The 17,760-nt window shown below is 42.7% G+C and overlaps 1 protein-coding gene across 1 annotated transcript in view; it reads left to right on the top strand.

Moving 5' to 3' along the window:
• Positions 1 to 6,612: 6,612 nt before the first annotated feature.
• The window catches only part of taf2 (TAF2 RNA polymerase II, TATA box binding protein (TBP)-associated factor), a gene marked incomplete at its 5' end in the record, with an annotated part of 199,598 nt that continues 188,450 nt past the window's right edge, over positions 6,613 to 17,760 (top strand). Inside the window, 4 exon segments of the mRNA XM_038808478.1 lie at positions 6,613 to 6,666; positions 6,750 to 6,913; positions 13,098 to 13,216; positions 16,421 to 16,562. Coding sequence (XP_038664406.1) covers positions 6,613 to 6,666; positions 6,750 to 6,913; positions 13,098 to 13,216; positions 16,421 to 16,562 — 479 coding nt within the window.

Here is a 17,760-nt window from a genome sequence, read left to right as displayed (position 1 = left end):
TGACGGTGGTGGCATACTCATTTAGGTTGGAAACTTAAATTGCTTTTAAACCCTTTTTCTTCTTTGGAACATTGCATTTGAATAGCATTTGGGAACTTAAAGGAACACGTGCATAGAGATCTGTAGGCACAGAGAGTGGCTCATGATTCTACTCAGCCAGGTGCACTTTGGGGGTGTACCATAGTACTGCAATGTAGATGCCCCGTGTCTATAATTGAAATCTTATATTTTCTTAATTGGATATTTGATGGGCAAATTTGTGTTGCTTTGGAGCTTCGAGCAGCTAATTTTTACTTTTTAGATTTGTTAAATAGTGATGGGAAGATAACTGTGAAGTTACTGTCAATTTAGAGGGCAGACATCAGGACATTGCCTTTCCCTGTGTGTACATATGGTCATTATTGGGAAATGTTGGTGTCTTCTAGTTTTTCACAAATTCTATAAACAGCAGTGAAAGAAGTGTGTGGAGTTAATTGAAGCATATTTTTTTGATGCATTGAACTCTCGATTATGTGGCACGGTTGCAAATTCTCCCGAGTCTGCTGTTGAACGTTTTTTCCTTGTGCTTTTATCGCTGTTTAAAAACAATGCTATATCTTAAAAATAATGTGGATTGAGTGCTATTTTGTTTTTTAAGCCACTTTACACCTTTCTATAAGGGACTGGATGTGATCTTCAATACCTCCTTAGTTGGAAGCTCATTGAAGTGTATCAGTTAAGTTGCACTGCTCTATGCTTAAAAAAATGGAGCTCACAGTCAACTTCTTCATGAATGGCAAGATATTGTTGCATTTGCAATGTAAAAACATTGCCCTCGAGTGGCTGTGTGTGGCTGCGTGTGTGTGCCCACGATGTTGTGCCGAACTTTTGTCCTAGGTTAATCATAGAATTTGGACACTAAGGGCAATTTATCATGGCCAATCCACCCAACCTGCACATCTTTCTGTCTTGCACAGGAAGTTTGTTTTTTGTCAAGATTTATCCCAAGCATCTCTGTGATGCTGGACTCTGTGCTCTACAGGCTATTATTTCCAGTGGTATACACTAAGACAAACATCAACTGTGGCTGGAGGATTATCAATTCTGATGGACACTCTTAGGTCTGCCCGAAACCTGCTGATCTTCTGATGCAGAGTTGTCCGTGACTGAGTGTTGCAGACTGGCACATTCCGGGACTCTGTGTTGAGGTTGCACTGAAGCTTGAGGCAGCCGTCGTAATGGCACAGCGGGAAAAGGCCATCATCTAAGGCCTGCCGGAAACAGTACACTGAGTGGCCGGAGACCTTGGGTTGTATGCCTAACATGGAATGTACATTGTAAATATCAAAAGTGTGTAATTGTATTGAGGCACTGTAGAGTGCAGAATACTGTGTGGAGAAAAGTTGAATTTTATTGCAATTTCTGTAACAGTCAATTTGAAATGTTTTTGGAATACTCCTTTACAAATTGCGAGTACCATTTATTTTTGAGGAAAAAATAAATTAAACTCATTGCAGAAAGTTAGGGCTGCTATATAATATAACAAAGATCCTGTTAATGGGATAGTTTATGTTTCCAATGGCCTTCTACTTTGCAACAAGAGGAAGCAGTGGCGTAGTATTGTCACTGGTCTAGTAATCCAGAGACTCGGGCAATGCTCTGCCGACCTGGTTCGAATTCAACCGGGGCAGTTGTAGAATTTGAATTAATTTAGGGAACAAAATCTGCCATCATTACCTGGTCTGGTCTACATGTGACTCCAGACCCACAGCAATGTGGTTGAGTCTTAAATGCCCTTTAGCGATTGGCAACAAATGCGTGACGAGCCAGAGACGCCCACATCCCATGAACGAATAAAGAAACAAAAAACGGAAATGAAATGATTTTTCTCTAAACGCCACTTGGCAACATGCAGCCAGAATGCAAGTTAAACTGATTTGTTAACTTTTGTTGTGATGGATAAAGTAATGATAAATTAATTTCAGTTTGTCTTAATTGAGAGTTCTCCAACCCCTAAGAGTGAGCAATCCATTCATGTATAAGTAACCAACAATTATCATGTTCATTCCACCCGTAACTCCATGAGCTTAAGAAACAATTGCAAAGAGTTTGAGTATAAACTGCTCTATTTATATGTTTGTTTATTGGGTAGCATAGTGGTTAGCACAATTGATTCACAGCTCCAGGGTCCTAGGTTCGATTCTTGGCTTGGGTCACTGCCTGTGCGGATTCTGCACATTCTCCCTGTGTGCGCGTGGGTTTTCTCCAACAGTCCAAAGATGTGCAGGTTAGGTGGATTGGCCATGCTAAATTGTCCTTAGTGTCCAAAAGGGGTTGGGTTGGGTTACTGGATTGCGGGAATAGGGTGGAGGTGTAGGCTTGGGTAGGGCGCTCCTTCCAAGAACCAATGCAGACTCGATGGGCTGAAAGGCCTCCTTCTGCACTGTAAATTCTGTGATTATGTTCCATAGGGAAAATTTCTATTTAATTTCTATTATTTCTTTCTACAGTAGCAAAAAATATATAATTAGCTTGCAAGTGCATGCTAATTATATATTTTGAAAAGAACAATCAGTTAAATATATTTTCTAACAACGTACACTTAAGACAACAAACCCTATATAAAACTATGCAGAGTCACATAGTGGTATGTCACCATTTGTTGCCTTTCACCCAAAGCCAAAACCTGAAAAATCTTATTTTTGTTTTATTTCTTCATATGATGTGGGGAATTGCTGGCTTGGCCAGCATTTACTGCTCTTACCTAATTGCCATTTGAGAGGGTGGTGTTGAGTTGCATAAACTGCTGTAGCCCTGTAGTGGAGGTGTACATCCAGTGGTAATTGGGATGAAGTGCCTGGATTTTGGCCCAGTGACACTGAAGGAATGGCGATATATTTTGAAGTCAAGAGTAGCGAGGTGACTTGAAGAGGTACTTCCAGCTGGTGGTATCTCCATTTTGTCTGCTGCCCTTGTCCTTATGAGATGGTAGTGATGTGCGTGTGGAAGGGTGCTATCTAAGGAGCTTTGGTCGTTGCTACAGTGTATCTTGTAGATGGTAACACACTGCGGACTGTGTGGAGGATGGAGTAAATGTGGATGGGGTTGTTTTTGAGTGTTTGGAGCTGCACTCATCCAGGCAAGTGACCAGTATTCCATCACTCTCCTGACTTGTAGGTCCAAACATTAGGGAGTTGATCAGGTGAGTTTATTCGCCACAGGAGTCAGTTCCTAGTTTCTGACCTGTTATAGCGACAGTATTTATAAGGCATCAATAGACAAATGATCGCAACTCAGGTCGACACAAGGGAAAGCGATTAATGCGATGGAGTAAGCTATCCGACCATGAGGGCGAGTTGGTCGTATTGGCCCTTAAGGTGGAGGCGCAGGATGACCTCCACAAGAAGTGGTAGGAGAAGCTGAAGGACCTAGAAAACAGGTCCAGGAGACAGAACTTGAGAATTGTGGGCCTCCCCGAAAGTGTGGAGGGATCGGATGCGGGAGCATTTGTGTCCAAGATGCTGGAGACGCTGATAGGAACAGGGGTATTCACTCGACCCCTGGAGCTGGGACCCTCACAAGAAAGCCCAAGGCGAATGAACCGCCGAGGGCCATGGGTGGTGAGATTTCATCGCTTCTCGGACAAGGAACTTGTCTTGCGGTGGGCAAAAAACGAACGGAGCAGTAGGTGGGAGAAACAACTTGATGCGCATCTACCAGGACCTGGTGCGGAGCTGGCCAAGAGGCTTGCTGGATTCAACCGGGTGAAGGCGACCCTCTTCAGCAAGGGGGTGAAATTGGGATGCTGCACCCAGTGAGGGCTATGGGTCACGTACAAGGACGGCATCACTATTTTGAGACGCCAGACAAGGCGTGGTCATTCGTCAAACAAGAAAAGCGAGACTCGAATTAAAGGACAGTTAAGCTTTGGTGGAATGCGGCGGTGAGGTTGGAACACAGTACCGTTTCTGATATACGATTGTATACAATGTTGGGTGCGTGTAAGGGCTGTGGGTGGTGTGCTGGAGGGTGCAGTGTTTTCGGCAAAGTTGAGATACGGAGAGGGGGGTGACCCTGTACTTAATGGGATTTTTCGGGAAGATTGGAGCCTTGGTTCAACAGTGTCTCCTCACTGGCATGTTAGTGTCTTCTGTTTATTTTTCGTTTCGTATCACTATTTACTGGGGCTGGAGAGGTAGTGTTTATTCATGTGGGGAGAGGGATCCGGACAGTGAGGCGACAGTCTGATCGGCGCCAGGGGCGGTAGCTAACGGGGTCAGCGTGGGTCAGCTGACTCTCGGGAGCGTAGTGGGGGGTGAGCAAGTGCTCAGCCGGTGCTTGGCGGAGGGTTTTTGAGTCGTGTTAGCCCCCCCCCACCACCACCACCACCGTCCAGGCTGATCACATGGAATGTGAGGGGTTTGAATGGGCCGGTCAAAAGAGCAGCGCGTGTTCACACATCTAAAGGGGTGTAAAGGCAGACGTAGCAATGCTTCAGGAGACAGATTTAAAGCTTGCAGATCATACAAGATTGAGAAAGGGATGGGTAAGCCAGGTGTTCCATTCAGGGCTGGATCGAAAACCGGGGGGTAGCAATTCTGATCAGTAAGGGTGTGGCATTTGAGGCTGGGAGATTGTGGCAGATAAGGGGGGCAGGTATATAATGGTTGAGTGGAAAGTGGGAGGGGGTCCGGGTGGTGTTTTGGTGAACTTCTACGCTCCGAATTGGGATATGTGGAATTTATGAGACGCAGCTAGCACAATCCCAGACTTAGAGTCACACAACCTGATCATGGGGGGAGACTTTAACCAGTCATTGACCCCGAGCTGGACCGTCGAAGTCCAGGACAGGGAAGCGACCGGGTACTGTCTAAGGAACTGAAGGTGTTTTATGGAGCAGTGGTGGGGGTGGTGGGTGTCCTGCAGGTTCGCGAGCTGAGAGCGAAGGTACCGTATATACTCCGTAGCATGCGGCTTTGAAGACCTAAATTGTAACCTAATTTGGGGGGTCGCATGATATGCGAGATACAAAAATGCGCAGGGTGTTTTACTTGCTGTTTTTTCTGATGGGAAGATGTTCAGCCACTTGACTTTTCCATTCATAAAACATGATGGAAACATCAAGTGGCTGAACATCTTCCCATCAGAATGCTGTGGTCAAAATCTGAAGAGCAGAAACATCCCTGGGTGAAGTTTGCGCGGCCTGCCCCACTGTCAAAGGAGTTGTGGGGTTGACATGTTGGGAAATGTGCCGTTAACTGAACCCGATTACAGGGCTGCTCAGAGCCCACACAGCCTCTTCACAATTCTACCCAGTAATCAGCTTTATAAATATTGCGTTGATTTACACAAAATTCCTTCAGCATCATAAATTGATGCTTCCTTCAAGTGCAGGGAAGTAAGTTTGTCATTCTGCTGCCGCCCGGGGTCTAACTTGGTGAGAGTTTGTGGGCGCGGCCTGCTGTTGTGTCAACAGAGGCAGTGGCTGGAGTAAGAGCCTGAGTCTCCTCGCTGATGTGATTTGATGTGTCACCGCTATGACCCTGCCTGACCTTCTGAGGGTTGCCTTAGCATAAAGACAGTGATTTGAGTATTTGAACTCAATGATCTAATTGAGTGTTCATGTCACAACATATTAAATATTGTCTGTTCTCCCTTATGAACTGGCCCAGCCAATGGCACATCCCAAAAAAACACACGGGTGGTGCCGAGTCCAAGAGATAGCGATCTTTGGAGTGTCAGAAGACCCGGGAGTTCAGGGGGGGCGAAAGAGGCCGACGTCTTTGCCTCCCAAGTAGCCCGGACACAAATTTTATTAATGTGCAGGAACTCGAAGCCCCCAAGTGCAGAGACTTGGTTTACCGACATGGCTGGGTTTCTCAATCTCTAAAAATAAAGTTGCCTTAAGAGGGTCTACGCTAGCGTTCTCTCGGAGTTGGCAGCTGTTCGTCGACTTTCTCAGGGAAAATTAAAATGTCAGCAGCAGCAGGCAATCCGGGGGGGGGGGGGGGGGGGGGGGGGAGTGCTTCATTAGGATGGTGGGGAAGACTGAGTCGGGTGGGGTAATGTCTATTTAATTGTTATTGTATATTCTCTTTTTGCACTATGTTAATGTTCACTCTCGTTTTGTTATTATTTGTTGCTACTGTTATTATGAAAAATTCTGCAAAACCTTAATAGAATACTTTAAAAAAAAAAGTAGTATTTATATGGCTAGTACATTTTAGTTTCTGTTCAGTGGCAACCCCCAGGATGTTGATAGTGGGGTTTCAGCGATGGAAATGCCATTGAATGTCAAAGGCAATGGTTAAATTCTCTATTGTTGAGAATGCTGATTATGGCGAGAGATTTCGGGCAGTGTTTAAACGAGTGAAACTTATTCAGTGGCATTATTATACCATCCCCCCCCAAATCTAACTGAACCATGCCAATTTATTGTTTAAATTAATTAAAATTAATAAGCTCTGTGTAAGTCATGCAGACTCACCATAACTCTATTTTTCTCTCCACAGCTGCTGTCAGACCTGCTGAGGTTTTCCAGCATTTCCTGTTTTAATTTAATATTGATTGGTTTGAACTTTTCCTACACTGAGCTGTCATTTACTTTTGATTTGATTGTGTCTTTATACAACTCACCAGGTGGTCTGCATAAATAATATAAACTTCCAGAGGCATCTGTTATAGTAAGTATCCACTATATTTTAAAAATTTTGTACAAAAGATAATTTCAGATGTACTAAATAGGAAATTTGCATGTTTTCTACTTGCAGGGTTACGTAGAGTTGACTATATTTCCGTCACTTGCTAACCTCAATAGAATAAAATTGAACAGCAAGCAATGCCGGATTTACAGAGTAAGAGTAAATGATTTGGAAGCTGCTTTTATTTACAATGATCCAACCTTAGAAGTCTGCCACCATGAATCAAGCAGTAAGTATATGACATTGCAATGGTTCTGAGTGTTGAAACTGAGTGAAGAAAAACAACGATATGTCTGAAAAAAGGGTGAACACTCAAGTTTTTAGTGTAGAATAGTCCAAAACTACTTGCTTCATTAGATTTAGTCTGCAAGTTTTTGAATTGCTGTTGAAAAAAACGATAAATGTTAGCGATTACAAATTCAGGATACTATTATGTTAGAACTATAAATCAATTCACAATGTGCTTACTAACTATAAAATGCATTCAGCTTTTATTTATTTAAAAATAATTTGCATTAGGGTATGGATGCTCGGAGCTGGCGGCCCAAAAAGGCTTTTCTTATATGCAAGTCTAAATAGTAACTTTGGCAGGCAATTTTGCCGTAGATGGCAGGTCATCGCAGCCACTAAGAATCTATTGTCACTGAAAGGTCAATAGGTATGCACTTCCACCAGGAGCTATTCGTGAAAATCAAAAGCAGGAACTCTGCAGAATACCTGATCATCTTGGGGCAGTAAGAAACACTTAGGTGCCCCACTGCCAACTTGACTGAGATCAAATAAGTAACATTTCTTTCATCAGGTGTAAAACTTCTCAACACAGAAAATACTGTGCAATTGCAAATAACCATAATTGCTCTTTCATATTTTTTACTTAAGCACAGATGTGACAATGTTCAATGCTGCATTCTAAATGTTAGCAGTAATATGGCACATGTTAGGGCGGCATGCGGCACAGTGGTTAGCACTGGGACTGTGCCGCTGAGGACCTGGGATCGAATCCCAGCCCTGGGTCACTGTCCGTGTGGTGTTTGCACATCTCCCTCCCCCTCCCCTCCCCATATCTGCGTGGGTTTCACCCCCACAACCCAAAGAGTGCAGTTAGGTGGATGTGCCACACTAAATTGCCCTTTAAATGGAAAAAAAATAATAGGCTACTCTAATTTTTTTTTAAATGGCATGTTGCAACAAAACCATTTTTAGGTCATTACATTTTTAAATTTTAAATATGAGATTTTATATTATTCTGGAATGATATGTGAAAAGTTTGAGAAACTAAATGGGCCACTAGGATATAAGATGGCTACATTTTTAGGAGCTGATGGTTTTGATCCCAGGATGTTAAAATGAAATTCCTGGTGCATCAGTAATCATTTTCAGAAGCACTTTAGAGTCAGGAATTGTACTTAGGATTGAAGCATTGCAGATGCCACTCCTTTATTTAAGAAGGGAGGTAGAGAGAAACTAAGTAACCAAACCAAGGTCAACTTTATACTTGTCCAGATGTTAACTGGTATCTTCTCAGAGACAGTGACTGAGTACTTGGGACAGGAATCTGCATAGATTATGAAGGGTAGGTTATCATAGAAGAATCTTAAAAACCCAACAGTATAGAAGTATAGTTTGGCTCATCGAGTCGGAACCAACCCTCTGATAGAGCACCCTGCCTAGGCTCACTCCCCGCCCAATCTCCTGTAACCCCATCTACCTTTGGACACTAAGGGGCAATTCAGCATGGCCAATCCACTTAACCCGCACATCTTTGGACTGTGGGAGGAAACTGGAGCACCCGAGGAAACCCATGCAGACACGGGGAGAATGAGAAAACTCCACACAGTCACCCAAGGTCAGAATCAAACCCGGATTCCTGGTGCTGTGAGGCAGCAGTGATCACCATTGTGCCACCATGCCGCCCTCTGACTAATCTAGTTGAATTTTTAAGGAGGCAGTTAACATGTTGGATAGGCAAGAAACTATGGACAATACCTATTCAGATTTTCAGAAGGCATTTGAAAGGCTCAATACAAGAAAGAAGCTAAAATGAGAACTCATGGATTTGGTAACTGATTAGGAAGTAGGCGAGAGAGATTCGGGATGAAACGCGTGTTCTGATTAAGATGTGACAAGTGGTGTTCCCCAGGAATCTGTGTTAGAACATAGAACATTACAGCGCAGTACAGGCCCTTCGGCCCACGATGTTGCGCCGTCCTGTGAAACCCCTCTAAAGTCCCTCTACACTATTCCCTTATCGTCCATATGCCTATCCAATGACCATTTGAATGCGTTTAGTGTTGGCGAGTCCACTACTGTTGCAGGCAGGACATTCCACGCCCTTTACTACTCTCTGACTAAAGAACCTACCCCTGACATCTGTCCTATATCTATCTCCCCAATTTAAAGCTATGTCCCCTCGTGCTGGACATCACCATCCAAGGAAAATGGCTCTCACTGTCCACCCTATCTAATCCTCTGATCATCTTGTATGCCTCAATTAAGTCATCTCTTAACCTTCTTCTCTCTAACGATAACAGCCCAAGTCCTTCAGCCTTTCCTCATATGATCTTCCCTCCATACCAGGCAACATTCTTGTAAATCTCCTCTGTACCCTTTCCAATGCTTCCACATCCTTCCTATAATGTGGCGACCAGAACTGCACACAATACTCCAAATGCGGCTGCACCAGAGTTTTGTACAACTGCAACATGACCTCATGGCTCCGAAACTCAATTCCCCTACCAATAAAAGCTAACACCAGTATGCCTTCTTAACAACCCTCTCAACCTGGGTGGCAACTATCAGGGATCTATGGACATGGACACCGAGATCTCTCTGCTCGTCCACACTACCAAGAATCTTACCATTAGCCCAGTACTCTGCCTTTCTGTTATTCCTTCCAAAATGAATCACCTCACACTTTTCTGCATTAACTCTCCATTGCCACCTGTCAGCCCAGCTCTGCAGCTTATCTATGTCCCTCTGTACTTATAACATCCTTCTGCACTGTTCACAACTCCACCGACTTTAGTGTCATCTGCAAATTTACTCACCCATCCTTCTACGCCCTCCTCCAGGTCATTTATAAAAATGACAAACAGCAACGGCCCCAAAACAGATCCTTGTGGCACAAGGAGTTCTGCTTTTAACTGGAATAATAATGACTTTAGCGGAAGAAATAACAAACGGTATAGCCAAGTTTGCAGTTAAGACCATAAGACATGGGAGCAGAATTAGGACACTCAGCCCATTGAGTCTGCCGTGTCATTCAATCATGGCTGATATTTTTCTCATCCCCATTCTCCTGCCTTCGCCCTATAACTCCTAATCCCCTTATTAATCAAGAACCTATCTATCTCTGCCTTAAAGACACTCAGTGATTTGGCCCCCACAGCCTTCTGTGGCAAAGTGTTCCACAGATTCACCACCCTCTGACTGAAGAAATTCCTCCTCATCTCTGTTTTAAAGGATCGTCCCTGTAGTCTGAGATGGTGTCCTCTGCTTCTAGTTTTTCCTACAAGTGGAAACATCCTCTCCACGTCCATTCTATCCAGGCTATGCAGTATCCTGTAAGTTTCAATAAGATCCCCCCTCATCCTTCTAAACTCCCAACGAGTAAAGACCCAGAGTCCTCAACCGTTCCTCATAGGACAAGTTCTTCATTCCAGGGATCATTCTTGAACCTCCTCTGGACCCTTTCCAAGGCCAGCATATCCTTCCTTGGATTTGATCCCGGCCCTGGGTCACTGTCTGTTGCAGTTTGTACATTCTCCCTGTGTCTGTGTGAGTCTCACCCCCACAACCCAATGATGTGCTGGGTCGGTGGATTGGCCATGCTGAATTGCCACTTAATTGGAAAATTAGAAAAAAATCAGTAATAAATTATCCAGATTCGCTAGAATGATAGGCTGAATGGGTTAAATTGAGGGTAATTTCTAAATAAGCTTTGTGCTGAGAAGATTGAGGGGTGATTTAGTTGAGGTACTCAAAGTGAGTAAGAAATTCAATACATTGGCTGAAGAGAAACAAATTTCCTCTGGTGGAGGAATCTAGAACAAGGAGACATAACTGTAAAAGGTTTAATTTGTGGAATGAAATGAAGAAATGTGTTTTCACACAAAGTTGTAAATCCAGACTTGTTCCTCCAGGAGGCAGAGGCTGCGAGATCAATTGTTAGGTATTGGTTAAGTAGAGTATTGGGATATGGAGTTGCGGTAAGCATCTGTCATAATCTAATACAATGGCAAAACAAGTTCAATCAGCTGAATATCCCACTCCTGTTCCTGTGCTGAGGACTAATTTAGATTTAAAAAACCTGACAAATTGACTCCTGACAAAACCCATCAGTGAGTTACAATGTTTCAGCCATCAGTGTTTATGCTGTGAATGAGTAAAATAAAGACTAGCATTTATATTGCACTTTTCACAACCACTGGAAGTCTCAGTGCTTTACAGCCAATTAAGTACTTTTAGAAGTCAAGTCACTTGTAGTGACTCTTATTGAATGGCGGAGCAGGCTCCAAAGGCTGAATGGCCTATTCCTGTTCCTAAGTCCGATGCTCCTAGTGTTGGCAATGCAGCATCTAATTTGAACTCAGCAAACTCCCAACAAACAGCGATGTGATAATGACCAGATGATCTCTTTTTTTGTGATGTTAATTGAGGAATCAATGGTGGTCTGGGCACCAGGGATAACTCCCTCGCTTTCTTGAAAAAAGTACTATGTTATCTTTTACATTCACCTCAATCGGCAGATGACTTCTTGCCTTAAAGTCTCATCTGAAATATTCTGACAGCGCAATGCTCCTTAGTACTGCTCTGGAGTGCCAGCCTTGATTTTTATGTTCAAGCCCTGAAATAGGACTTGAATCGGAAACCTTGTGATTCAGAGGAGAGTGCGATACCACTGAGCCGCAGTTGACACTGCAAACACAAACCATGCCCTTCACTTTTCAAATCAATATACATGATTAACAATGTGTTTACTACAAATATAAATGATGTATCACTTGGTAAAGTCATTCGTAAACAGTGAAAAAGTATTTATGTGGAGCGTAACAATTTTGGTCCTTGATGTCTTCCATTGGTCTTTGAGCAAAATTACACATCAGTAGGCAGAGTTGCTGGGAGAGATGTAAAAAGAATAGTTGTATCAATGTACAAGAGGAATTATTCATTTCTGCAAGAACTGTTTTAGCAGTTGATTTGGCTTTAGGTTGTGGATTAACCAACTCTTAATGGGAATGTCAGAGCGTAGTCCAAAATATATTTGATTGGTTGAAAATAAGAAATTATCGGTTAAATTATTACTGTTCTATGGCTGTGTGACAGACTGAAGTGATCTCTCTGATAAACATAAGAACATAAGAACTAGGAGCAGGAGTAGGCCATCTGGTCCCTCGAGCCTGCTCCGCCATTCAATTAGATCATGGCTGATCTTTTGTGGACTCAGCTCCACTTTCCGGCCCGAACACCATAACCCTTAATCCCTTTATTCTTCAAAAAACTATCTATCTTTACCTTAAAAACATGTAATGAAGGAGCCTCAACTGCTTCACTGGGCAAGGATTCCATAGATTCACAACCCTTTGGGTGAAGAAGTTCCTCCTAAACTCAGTCCTAAATCTACTTCCCCTTATTTTGAGGCTATGTCCCCTAGTTCTGCTTTCACCCGCCAGTGGAAACAACCTGCCCGCATCTATCCTATCTATTCCCTTCATAATTTTAAATGTTTCTATAAGATCCCCCCTCATCCTTCTAAATTCCAACATGCACTAGATGCAAAACTTTTAATTATACAGATAAAAGATATTCATACCTTCATAGCTTGAATTTGCTGCCAATTCCTGATTTGAACTCAAATTATTGCTTTACATTATGAAAATGATCATGATTATGCAATAATCACCATTTATTGAATTGGATATTATAACTCATCTGATTACTTTTGCAATTTTTGCATTCAATAAAGCTGCTGTTCTCAAGCGGGATTTGTGTAATATTTTGAGATATGAAATTCATTACCGCAGGATGTAGTTGATGCAAAAGCTTTGAATATATTCAAGAAGCGGCTGGATATAGCATTTGGGGAGAATGGGATCAAAGGCTATGGGGAGAAAGCAGGATTAGGCTATTGAGTTGGATGATCAGCCATGACCGTGATGAATGGCGGAGCAGGCTCGAAGGGCCAAAAGGCCCTCCTCCTCTTATCGTCTATGTATCTATGGAAACAATTTTGCTGTATATTTGAAGATACAATTAGGTACAAACCAAAGATTTTAAGTTGAAATGTACACATAGATTATTGATTCCTTTATTTCCATTCCTTTTGCATTGCTTTGTCTGATTTTGTTGACAACTGACAATTTTGTTGCCTTTTGAGATACGGAATAGATCCGTTTTCTTTGCTCTCTTGTATTCTAGACGTAATCTTAATTATTTCGCCAATGCCTATGCAGCAGCTGTCAGTGCAGTTGACCCCGATACAGGAAATGGAGAACTGTGTATTAAGGTTCCATCTGAACTATGGAAACACGTTGATGGTAAGTAAAATGCACATCGTAGAGTATAAACTTACAGGGTACAGCAACCAAATGTTTCTGGTAATCGATTAACACTGACATTGAGTTCAAATCCCAACATTGCAAAGTTATGATATTGAATTCAATAAATCTGGTAATTTGTGGAATGGCATGAAATAAAATGAACATATGAACAAATTGAGCAGGAGTAGGCCCTTTGTCCCCTTGAGCCTGCTCCAATCATCACCCATGTATCAAGAGCAAATATTTTTAAGGCTCTTTCAGAAGAAAATGTTAATTTTTCTGCTTGGAGCTGCAAGAATTGTTGTTCAAAATGGTTAGTAGAGGGCTAATTCTGAAATTTAAAAATTATGGTGAAGAACTATGACTGCCTAAATCAGTGAGTGAAAAATGGCATGTATGTATGAATAACTTGTGAAGCACCAAGTGCAAGAAAATGGGATTAAGAAAGTCACTACTTCCAAACCACCCGACAACAAATGAGGCTCTATGTTTTTAAATGTCCTTAACAGATTTAAAATAGTTGGAAAAATGCAGGGAGTACACCAAGTTATTTTGACCTGGAATACACTGCTTAAAAGGGTGATAGAAGGAGATTTAGTACTGACTTTCAAAAGGACCATGAAAAGGAGAATTTGTGGGAAAGAGCACGGCTGTGGAATTGGAAAGCTTTTCAAAGAGTTGACAGATACATGGTGGATGGAATAGCCTCTTTCCACGTTGAATGATTCTGTGTCAGTTTGGCTCAATTGGTCGAATACACTCATTTGAGTGAAGCACTTCTGGCTTCAAACCACTTCCAAGAACCAATCTCACAAACTCAGCTGAAATTCATTGTAATTGTGCACAAGAGTTACATTGTTAAAAGTTCAATTTTTCAGCTAATATTTAAGTTGAGACCTATTCTGCCAATTTGGACCGACGGGAAGTACAATATGATGCTGTTATCCTGGTCCACAAACAGCACTTTTAAATGTGGATCAACTGAACATTTATCTAATTTGTTGGACCTTGCGTGCAAATTGGTTCTGGCATTACCTATATAAACATATGGCTGCACTCCAAAAATAATTAATTGGCGATAAAGTGCTGACTATGTTGGGTGGGGATAATAATAATTTTATTGTCACAAGTAGGCTTACATTAACCCTGCAATGAAGTTACTGTGAAAAGCTCCTAGTCGCCAATTCCGGTGCTTGTTTGGGAAGGCCGGTGCGGGAATTGAACCCGCGCTGCTGGCATTGTTCTGTATTGCAAGCCAGCTGTTTTACCCACTGTGCTAAACCAGCCCCATATGCGTTGCAAATTGCAGTACCTTTTAACTAGGGTGCTCTTTCCAAGGGCTGGTGCAGACTAAATGGACCAAATGGCCTCCTTTTACCCTGTAAATTCTCTGATTCTCCTGTTGCACCAAGCCAAAAATTTCAGTCCCTGTTGCTTTCCAACCCCTGGACTCTCTTTTGCTTTGTTTGCCCCCTCCCACCTATGTAGACCTACTGTAAAACCTAAGGTTCTTTTCTTCGCCACCCGTTTCACTGATGCCTCAGAAAAGCACTACTGCTGTCAAACCTAATGATAGCCTAACTCGAATTGCTAAAACCCAAATGTCATCCAATGCTACAAGCATAGGATCACCACCAGAGTGCTGCCAAGAAAGAAAACCTCTGCTTCTAGTTTGGTAGTTCTTGCTTACTGTTGTGCTGTTTGTCCTGGGCTTAAAATGAAGATTAAAAATTGAATAAGAATTATATTGCAATTATCATTAAAGTCCCTGATTTGCATTTTTATGTAAAGCTGGATAGTAATTTAGAATTTGATCTCCAAGACGTTTGCAAAAACAATCTGATGTGGTATTAAACATGATGCAACTTGCATCAATAATCAACCACTAAATAAATAAACGAAAGAATTTCATTTGTATAGTGCCTTTTGTTGCCAATTCGCACCAGAGATGCCTATAATGTTGCTCTTTTTAACTGGATACTGATATGACAGTTAATGATGATATTGCTTTTCAGAGTCGCCAGGTATCAAATGATACCACCACAAGGTTTTACCGGATATCGATCAAAGACCCAACAACCAGTTAGTTAGTTCAAGTTCAATGATAGTTTATTTACACACAAGAATTATTTAGACATGCAACATAAAACACTACAAGTTAAATTACACCTAACACTACAACAACCTGTACTTAACTTCAGGCACCCGGCTTTATGCAGAGGAATAAGGCCTTTGTTCGGATCTTGCGTGGCTGGGTCTGGAGAAGTTACTTAGTTTCTGCTGGGCTCATCCATCTGGTAGCGATCGTTGGTCTTGAACTTGCTTCTGATCATGATGCTGCAATTGGTTTTAGGCGTAGGCCGGGGCCAAAAGAGACCGAACACATGGCAGTGTCTCCTTTTTCCTTCGGAGGTTTCACGCTCTTTTGGGCGGTCCTTAGCTTTGGACCCAATAACTTGGCAGACTTCGATTACTGCCTTCGATTTTAGCCAATAAAGGGGTGGGTGCCTTGATGGCTGGGCTGTGGATCTAGGCGTTCGTGGGGCAGAGTTACAGTAAGAAAATAATAATCTATGCATTTCTCACACAGTTATAAAACAGCATTTTCATTTGATTTACTGAGTAATGCCATGTGAGTTTACCAATATATTCAAAAGAGTATGTTCAGTATCCTGTAAATTTCCTTTCACACTGAAAACTTCTGTTCCACTTTTTAAAAGTAGAAAGTACCAAAGGCAGTCACTGGGAATGCACACCGCCCCATGGCAATTGAATGCACCTCAACTGTTATAGCCGTGATTATCCTTGCCAATCAGTCTTAAAATGAGAAAGGCATCATTTTGACTTGGTCACTATACTAACAGAAAATGGAAGCTAATAATTGCATGTTTAACTAGATTGTTTGGTCTCTTCCTCGGAATGGAGCAGACCGCAGTCAATGTAGAAAACATACAAATAGTAATTGGCTTCTGATTAATTCTGGGTGTTGATTATTCAGATTACTTACCTACATGTAGTGTTTGAGCTGTGATGTGAGGGTGACAGGGAAGATGGGCAGTTCACTATCACAATCGTGCACTATACTTCAACTTGCAGAACTCATTAGTGCAATGTGTTGAAGCTTTTGTTAATCATACTGAAGTTTGCATTATACAGCTGTATAAATTTTCTGCCATTATTTTTTCTGTTTGCCATTATTAGAGATGAAAGTCTTAAAGGTATATATAGAATTTTCCTTGGACCAGCCAAAGGGAGGGCTTCATTTTGTCGTGCCCAATATAGAAGGTAGCATGGCTGAGCGAGGTGCACATGTCTTCTCCTTTGGGTATGAAAACTCTACAAGGTGAGTAGATAAATTCTTTAAAATAAATTCTTCTAATACTTTTTTCAAATACATTTTTTTTTGTGAAATAATTTTTATTGAAAAATTTTGAATTTATACAACATAACGCACCATAGTAAATACCAAAATAACTAATATTAGCAATCATAAACATTCGCCCCACCTCCATGAACAACCCAGCATTTTAACAACAACGCAAATTAACACAATATAAAGTCACAGAATAGAAACTACAATAAGGAACACCCCCCCCCCCCCCCCCCCCCCCCCCCGGGTTGCTGCTGCCATTGACCAAGATACCTATCTTTGAGCCAGGAAGTCCAGAAAAGGCTGCCATCGTTTATAAAAAAAACCCTTGTATTGATCCTCTCAGGGCAAATTTGACCCTTTCCAATTTTATAAATCCCGCCATGTCACTGATCCAGGTCTCCACACTTGGGGGCCTCGCATCCTTCCACTGTAGCAGGATCCTTCGTCGGGCTACTAGGGACGCAAAGGCCAGGACACCGGCCTCTTTCGCCTCCTGCACTCCCGGCTCTACCGCAACTCCAAAAATTGCGAGACCCCACCCTGGTTTGACCCTGGATCCAACCACCCTCGACACCGTCCCCGCCACTCCCTTCCAGAATTCTTCCAGTGCTGGGCATGCCCAGAACATATGGGCGTGGTTCGCTGGACTCCCCGAACATCTGGTGCACCTGTCCTCACCCCCAAAGAACCTACTCATCCTAGTCCCGGACATGTGGGCCCGGTGCAGCACCTTAAATTGGATGAGACTAAGCCTCGCACATGAGGAGGAAGAGTTGACTCTCTCCAAGGCATCTGCCTAAGTCTCGTCCTCTATCTGCTCCCCGAGTTCCTCCTCCCATTTAGCCTTCAGCTCCTCCACTGACGACTCCTCCACCTCCTGCATTACCGTATAGATGTCAGACACCTTCCCCTCTCCGACCCACCCCCGAAAGCACTCTGTCCCTCGTTCCCTGCGAGGGCAGCAGCGGGAATCCCTCTACCTGTCGCCTAGCAAACGCCTTTACCTGCAAGTATCTGAACATGTTCTCTTGGGGAAGCCCAAATTTATCTTCCAGTTCCCCCAGGCCCGCAAACCTCCCGCCAATAAACAGGTCCCTCAATTTACTGATGCCCGCCCTTTGCCACCCCCTAAATCCCCCATCCTTGTTCCCCGGGATGAACCGATGAT

Source organism: Scyliorhinus canicula, chromosome 10 (assembly GCF_902713615.1).
Source record: "Scyliorhinus canicula chromosome 10, sScyCan1.1, whole genome shotgun sequence".
NCBI classification, from domain to species: domain Eukaryota; kingdom Metazoa; phylum Chordata; class Chondrichthyes; order Carcharhiniformes; family Scyliorhinidae; genus Scyliorhinus; species Scyliorhinus canicula.
Note: the sequence above shows the minus strand (reverse complement) of the source record. Positions and strands in the feature narration are given on the sequence as shown.